Below are 8,195 nucleotides of genomic sequence, written 5' to 3'. Positions count from 1 at the left end.
GCGAATAGCACAGTGTCTGGCAGGTATTGAGATTTAAAAAAAAAAAAGGTAGTTATTACCATGATTATTTTGACATCAGATGATACCACGTACCACACTGGAATTTTCTTTTTCTAATTGCGGATGGGCCAGAGAATATGCAATGTTCTAAGACTACCCCCCGCCCCCCCCGCAAATCAGCTGCTTAGTAAATAAAACTAATTAATATTTCCCCATTATGATCAGTCATTTGATGTGGGCATGAGGTAGACTTCCCCAGTTAAATGCACTGTGAAGCTACTAAAGGTATGCAAAGGACCAACAACCTTCCTCCCCCACACCTGCCCTTGCATTTCACCCATCTCCATTTTCATTCATTCCACCACCACCAAAGATCTAGACCTCGCTTAGAGTTTGCCACATCACATAGAAGAGTGTCATATTTAGGCTCCCTTTTAATGGAATTGTCTAGGTCCCCCTCTCCCCCACCCCCCACCTCCAGGCCCGGACAAAGTGGGCCAACCCAGTGACTGCTGAATATCAACCTTACTTTCAGAAACTCTGGACACAAAGTACATAAAACACACAGTTAGCGCACTGTATCCACCTGCACGGGAACAGAGCACAGGAGTCCTTCTAATCCTGCCCCGGGTGAGTGAGGGTTTCTCTTGGGTTCACCACGTCCCTGAAGAACCGTGAAGACCAGTTTTCTAGTACAGGCATAGTCTCTCCACTCAGACCCACCATCTGAGAGAGCTGAGAGCCTGGCCCTTCTCACCATTTTAACAACCTCATCTCACCTCCGGTGCAGCCAAAGTTAAAATTCCCCCCATGGAGGTCTGGCAGTTTTCTACCTTCCCAGCCTGCCTTGTATTGGGGCGTTTATGCTGGACTGCTCTTGTCTGGAACCTCCTCCCTCCTTATCCCTTCTGCTTATTGTCCTTCAGGGCTGAGTGTGGATCACATCATGCTCCTTACATGACAGCTCCCCCTGGGCTCTACAATGTTATTGGCAGGGACTAAGCCTTCTTTGTCCACACATCCCCAGAACTAGCGTGACACCTTCCAAAGAGCAGACACTCAATTCATGTTTGTGGAACAAAAGAGACAGTGCACCAGATTGCTAATTTATGATGATTTAATTTCTCCCATACTCTTGAATAAATTAAACAGTACAGGTATATGTATCTTTTAATTTCACCAGAAGAAAGAATAAAAACAATGAGGAAAATGAATTAACCACCTTTTACTTTTATTTTTCACCATATCATTACCCCAGCTATTTAACTGTGGGGTTCTTTCACATTTTCAAGAAAATGCCTATCCAATGCGCTGTGTCCTGGTACTGGACCACAATAAAAGATGCCAGGATTTTTCAAAATACAAAACTATTACTCTCAAACAGCAATAAATGTGTGAGCCATATTATTCTAACCTTAGATTATGAATCTAAATAAGCCTTTTTTAAGGGAACACATTGGAAAAACAAGGAAAGGTAAATCTGTAAGTTTATTATGAAAACAGAACACAAAGAAGGACACACCGTGCTCTCTCGAGCTCCACCTTGCCCCCACTACTTAGAAGACTGACAGCCCTTTTCAACTTCAAGGTGAAGACTCTGCCTCAGACTTCACTAGCGCTGCTGGCAGGAGCTGGTCATGGCTCTGGAGTGGGCCCTCGCTGCTGCTCTGGCTCGGGCTCTCTCTTCCCCATCTCTCAAAGCTTCCTCATACTGGGTCTGGAAGGTGGTGGGGATGGTATTATTGATTTTAGCCCAAAACTCTAAGACTTTCATCTTGCTGGTTTCAGCGTAGGCTTTTGGGCCCCACAGGAATTCGTAGCGTGGAGGATCACTGTGGGGCACCTGACGGTACTCCAGGAACTTTTGCTGCACAAAATCTACGGTGATGAGCTTCCTGGGCTCCCCGAAGATGAAGTGCCTCCTCCCAGCATAGACCCCCATCGTATTCAGGAATTCCCACATCTCTTCTTCAGTGGCACGATTGCCATTCAAGAAGATCACACCCAGGAGAGGCATCAGGAGGCCATTCTTGGGAAGGTTCCTGCCACCATCACTCGGACTCTTTTCGTTGTGAAGATCCATTTGGCTGACAAGGATATAACAATGACGACTGGGGTCAACTTCTTTCAGGTCGAGGCCAAAGGTCAGCTCCATGCGCTCAGAGACTCTCTGGAGGATTTCAGGAAAGTGAGCCTTATACCTCTTGTTGATAATCTTCAGCATTTCTTCCTTTGTAATAGGCTCTTTCATTTCATACTTGTGCAACAGAGCCCTCACTAACATGCCTACTTTACTGGCCAGAAGATCTTCCCAAGCGCTCCCTGAGGAGGGCGGGGCCTGGGAGGAACTTGGCCTTTCCTTCTTTTGGCTCTTGGCACCTTCACCAGAACTCGCACAGGAAACGGTTGCAGCAGGAGAATTGGAGGCCGGGCCGCTCTGAGACTGCTGGGGAGTGCCTGCAGCAGGGGAGCTGGGAGGACTACCCTCCACCGTAAGTGAGGGGGATGAGGGTGACTCTTCTTCCCCTGCTGCGGTGGTGTGAGCAATCCCATGACCCTGGTCTTCACTTTGGGCCTGGCGGTGGCGTTTCTCACGGGCACGATGCTTACTCTTCTTACCACGAGGCATGGCTGTGGTTAGGGACAGAAGGCAGGAGCGTGACAGGCAGTTACGTCACACAATCACCTGGAGGAGGAGGATAAGAGGGTGTGAGTACCTTCCACAGGGAGATGCCACGATGGCTTTACGAATGCCCCTCTGGAATAGCCTGTGGAAAGGTGTGGTAAGGAAGAAACTGAAAGCTCTTTCTAACGGGAACATAGTGAGTGAGGCAGAAAGGTCAGGAAGAGAAATGAGGCTGGAGGGGTCACTGGGGGCCAAACCACAAGGGATTTGGGGTAAGTTAAGGAATTTTGATTTTTCTCTAAGCTCTAAGGATACTTGAGAACCAGAAGAAATTTTGAGCAGGACATCCTATAAAGATTAGAGAATTAGGGAAATGAATCAGGTGACTGTCATTATAATCCAGGCAATGGACAATTTTTGACCAGCAAAGAGGAGTGCCAGTGGCATTTCTCCTGGGAGGTAGGACTTTGAGATCATTAGGGGGAGGGAGGAACCCACCCGCGATGACATTTGGGAAAACTGAGCAAATGATAGTCATCTAAGAATTGAAAAGAGCAAGAGAATTACCTAGGTGATGTGTATAATTTACAGAAAATTATGAAAACAGCAAAAGACCACCACCACTAATAATAATAATAATAATAATAATAATAATAATAATAGCTCTAGCTGGTGGTGGATAGAGCGTTGGCCTATGGACTGAAGGGTTCTGGGTTGATTCTGGTCAAGGGCACATGCCTGACTGCAAGCTGATCCCCAGGAGGAGGTGTGCAGGAGGCAGCCGATCAATGATTCTCTCATCATTGATGTTTATAACTCTCTCTCCCTCTCCCTTCCTCTCTGAAATCAATAAAAATACATTTTTTTTAAAAAAAGGAAGAATGTAAGGGGGAGAGATTAACCAAAAGACTTGTATGCATGCATATAAGCATAACCAATAGACAGAGACAGCGGGGGTGGTGGTGAGGGCATTTACGGGAGTGGGGTGGGAGGCATTGGGGGGATAGGGGCACATATGTAATACCTTAATCAATAAAAAAAGAAAAAAGAAAGAAAATGAATGTTGCAGGGGGCAGGGTCAAGTTAGAAGGGGTCAATGGGGAAAAAGGGGGAAATCTGTAACACTTTCAACAATAAAGATACATTTTATTTATATTTTTCCCATTTTTTATTAAGGTATTATATGTGAGCATATCTTACCATTGCCCCCCCACCCCACTCCCATATATGCCCTCACCCCCCACCCCAGTGTCTTGCATCCATTGGTTATGCTTATATGCATGCATACAAGTCCTTGGGTTGATCTCTTATCTCCCCCACCTTTCCCTAACCTTCCCGCTGTAATTTGACAGTCTGTTTGATGCTTTACTGCCTCTGTATCTGTCTTTTTGTTCATCAGTTTATAATGTTCTTTATTATCCACAAATGAGTGAGATCATGTAGTATTTTAAAAAATCAATAAAAAAATAAAAAAGAAAGAAAATGAATGTTGCAGGGGGTGGGGGCGAGTTAGAAGGGGTCAATGGGGGAAAAGGGGGAAATCTGTAACACTTTCAACAATAAAGATACATTTTAAAAAGTAAAAAAAAAAAAAAAAAAAAGAAGTATGCCCCTTTGTAGGTGTCCTGTTTGTCACTGTTATAGGACTTCACAGGACTCCTGTTCTCCTGGCCATCCTGTCTCCTGAGGACCCTATGGAGGAGTCAGAGTGCACCTCAGGCTGGAAACTTACAAGCAGAAGTCAGTCCCACAGCTCTGCTGGGATTTCTCAGAGCTGGAAAGAGGGGAGCCCTGGGTGGTTCTGTGTCAGCTCATATTCGGAGTCTCCCCCTTTACACTTGACTAGTCCTAGAAGTCCACCGTCAACTGACTGGATTTGTGCCCCACAGACCAAGATCGTCACCTTCTGGGTGAGTAAGTCAGATCCTGGCCAAGACTGCACAGGACCTCCAACGGCTAACTGCCGGCTAACTGCCGAGGCTGTATAGGGTCTGAAGTTCTAGCATCAGAGGCGGGACTGTTTGGGACCCCACTGACATATATCAAAGCGTGGGACTCCTCCTTTTATTGATCTGGCTTCGTCAGCCTCAAACCGGAACTCTTCTTTCAGTCACTAGAGAAGAAATACGGGAACACTACCTTTGGCGATCCCTGCCTCCTACTCTCAGTCCTGGTCACCCCTTCTTTTGGAGGAGAGGGACCCTCCTTAACACTCAGGGTCTCCTCACCCGGAGTCCAGGTTTCCTTCTTCAACAGAACTATAGCCGCCCCAGTTAGATTAAAGCCCTCCCCTCCATGATGCCGTCCCCACAAAAGCGAAATAATTGTTCTGGGGACTCGTTAACGGTAGGGCAGGGTTTTGAGGAGCTCACTTGGTGACGGGCAGGATTGTCACTTCAGTTCACATTCAGGGTTCTTATCTTGATACTGACCAGTCCTCGAATACCACTCTCCACCAACCAGAGGTTATGTCTGTCAGAGCAAGCGCGCGGGCTTCGGGAAATTTCCAAGGCGGAAGTCAGCGAGCCACATCCGGGTCAAGGTTGCTAGGTGTCTCGAGGGCTGTTAGGGGGCGTGGTTCTACGGAAGCTCAAAGGTAACAATCCAAGCTAGAGTTCGCTGATCTCACACCCTCTCTGAGTCCCTAGAAGGGAAAGACAGGGCTCATTATATCTGACTACTCCTGCATCAGCCTCCCACGCCTGATAGCAGGGGTGGGACTCTGAGCCACCTACTCTTCCAGTGGTCGACAAACTCGTTAATCAACAGAGCGGCAAACCGCGGCTCGCCAGCCGCAGTTTGCCGACCACTGCAGCCGAGAGGTCTTCTCTTTAGTATTATGAGTCCTCACCTGAAAGCCAGTTAGGGCTTGAACTCCTCCCTCTGCATAACTGGATTGGTCTCTTTCTAATCAGGCCCTCGATTACTAAGACCCTCCAGGCAGAAATGAGGGGCCCCTGAGCGGAGTACTCTGTTTGTCTTAGACTAATCACAGAGCGCAGGGAATGTGTGAACCTCTCTGCTGGTGGAGTTCCTTCATGTCACTGGTTCTCCCCATTGAAGAATTGGGGCCCACACCCACTACACCAAGGCTTTCCTCTCCCTGAAACCCTAGTGGTGGAAATGAGGGGGCTCCTCAACCTGACAACTGTGCCTGGACCTCCCAGATCAAGAGGAGGGGGCAGAACTTTGTGGCGCCTGCTCTGATTATTGGTAATTTCCTCATTCTTCCCTAAAAATTCATCACCTTTTCACCTGACTGGTACCAGGATTCCACTCTCGGAGGACCTGAGGCTACACCCCTCAGATCAATGTCCTCACCCCCTACTACAGAATGAAAAGTCAGTGTGAGCCGGATAGAGCCACAACTGTTCCATACACCCATTGGTGGACAGCCCAGGCAGGACGCTATAGGACCCCATTGTTCTGGCTGGGTCCTTCCCCCATTCTTTTTTTTTTTTTTTTTTTTTTGGCTAAAACAGAGATTTTGTTTTCTCACAATTCTGGAGACTAGAAGTCCAAGATCAGGGTGCCACTCTGGTTCTGTTCTGATGAGAGCCTTCTCTGTCCTCACATGGTGGAGAGAGGGAGTCTGATGTCGCTTCCTCTTCTTACCCTTCTTATAAGGGCACTAATTTCATCAGGAGGGCCCCACCATCCTGACTTCATTATCTAAATCTAATCACCTCCCCAAAGGCTTCATCCAGCTCCACTGGGGTTAGGGTTTGGGGAAAAACATTCATTCCAGAACACCATTTAAACAGGTTATCATCTGGATTACATTTCTCCCTCTTGACCTTAAGGCTGTGAGAGTCTTCATTAAGTCTTCATTAACTTTGGTTCTAATAGATTGATTTTCTACTGGGTAGGAGTGGAGACCCATGATTTTTTGAGTCCCTATCTTTTCAGGTGATTTGACATTGCATATGTAGGTGATCATGTGCTTACCAAATATTATTATTTTTCTTTATTCATACTCCTCGTTTATATTGGTATTCATGTTGCTCTATTACTGGATGTATTCCAATCCAGTAATTAATATCCAGTTTTTCTTCTTACTGCTTGAGATACATTTTAGAATACAGAGAAGAAAAATGAATTAAGAGATACAAGGCTGGGATGAGTGGGATAGAGAGAGTAGTTTTGCTTTAAATAAACCATTTTGGGAACTGTGCATGAGAAAGTTTACTTTGTGCCTGCATGTCTTTTTTAAAAAAAATCTTTATTGTTGATATTATTACAGATGTCCCTCTTCCTCGCCCCCTCCCCCCATTGCCTTCTTCCACCTGGTTCCCACCCTGCCCCAGTCCTTCACCACCCTATTGTCTGTGTCCTTAGGTAATGCATATATGCATATAAGATCTTTGTTTAATCTCTTCCCACCTCCCTATCCCCTTCTCTCTGAGAATTGTCAGTCTGTTTCATTTCCATGCCTCTGATTCTATTTTATTCACGTTTATTTTGTTCATTAGACTTCTTATTCATTTATTTTGATTTTTAGATCCAATTGTTGATAGGTATGTATTTGTTGCCATTCTGTTGTTCATATTTTTTCTTTATCTTTTTCTTCTTCCTCTTCTTAAAGAATACCCTTCAACATATATAATACTAGTTTGGTGGTGATAAACTCCTTTAGCTTTTTCTTATCTGTGAAGCTCTTTATCTGACCTTCAATTCTAAATGATAGCTTTGCTGGGTAGAGTAATCTTGGTTGTAGGTCCTTGCTATTCATCACTTTGGATAGTTCTTGCCACTCCCTTCTGGCTTGCATAGTTTCTGTTGAGAAATCAGCTGACAGTCATATGGGCATTCCCTTTTAGGTAACTAACTGCTTTTCTCTTGCTGCTTTTAAGATTCTCTCTTTGTCTTTTGCCCTTGGCATTTTAATTATGATGTGTCTTGGTGTGGTCCTCTTTAGGTTCCTCTTGTTTGGGACTCTCTGTGCTTCCTGGACTTGTAAGTCTATTTCTTTCACCAGGTAGGGGACGTTTTCTTTGCTATTTCTTCAAATAGGTTTTCAATATCTTGCTCTCTCTCTTTTGACACCCCCATAAAGGAATGTTGGTATGCTTGAAGTTGTCCTGGCTCCTTACATTATCTTCATATTTTTGGATTCTTTTTTTCTTTTTGCTTTTCTAGTTGGGTGTTTTTTGCTTTCTCATATTTCAAATCTTTGATTTGATTCTCAGAATCCTCTGCTCTACTGTTGAATTCCTGTATATTATTCTCTATTTCAGTCAGTGTATGCTTAATTTCTGACGGGTCCTTTTCCATGTGTTTGTCATTCTCACTAAAATCCTTGAAAATCTCACTAAATCCCTTGGAGGGTTCTAGAAGATTCTTGAGTAACCTTATAACTGTGTTTTGAACTCTATATCCAGTAGTTTGCTTTCTTTCATTTGTAACATGTTTTTTGTTGTGTTTTTTTGTCTCTGCATTTTGGCTGCTTCCCTGTGTCTTTTTCTATGTATTGGGTAGAGCTACTATGTCTCTTTGAGTTGATAGAGTGGCCTTGTGTAGTAGGTGTCCTATAGGGCCCAGTGGCTCAGCCTTCCCAGTCACCTGAGCT

At 45.1% G+C, this 8,195-nt stretch overlaps 1 protein-coding gene across 2 annotated transcripts; it reads right to left on the bottom strand.

Annotated features, from left to right (window-relative positions):
• Positions 1–1,529: 1,529 nt before the first annotated feature.
• Positions 1,530–5,134, bottom strand: MAGEB17 (MAGE family member B17). 2 transcript variants are annotated; one of them, XM_008154957.3, is made up of 2 exons: positions 5,059–5,134; positions 1,530–2,686 (listed from the first exon to the last, which is right to left on the bottom strand). In XM_008154957.3, exon 2 carries the CDS (start codon positions 2,627–2,629, stop codon positions 1,613–1,615), a length of 1,017 nt encoding a protein of 338 aa, XP_008153179.1. In that variant the 5' UTR covers positions 2,630–2,686; positions 5,059–5,134; the 3' UTR covers positions 1,530–1,612. The 2 variants fall into 2 exon arrangements, with proteins under 2 accessions (XP_008153179.1, XP_054571529.1); XM_054715554.1 differs by lacking the exon at positions 5,059–5,134 and adding an exon at positions 4,999–5,044.
• Between the last annotated feature and the right edge of the window lie 3,061 nt (positions 5,135–8,195).

This window comes from Eptesicus fuscus, chromosome 1 (assembly GCF_027574615.1).
Source record: "Eptesicus fuscus isolate TK198812 chromosome 1, DD_ASM_mEF_20220401, whole genome shotgun sequence".
Classification (NCBI taxonomy): Eukaryota; Metazoa; Chordata; class Mammalia; order Chiroptera; family Vespertilionidae; genus Eptesicus; species Eptesicus fuscus.
Note: the sequence above shows the minus strand (reverse complement) of the source record. Positions and strands in the feature narration are given on the sequence as shown.

Coding starts and splice junctions, on each gene's coding strand:
- MAGEB17 (XM_008154957.3), bottom strand. CDS start 2,629: ATGCCTCGTGGTAAGAAGAGTAAGCATCGTGCCCGTGAGAAACGCCAC.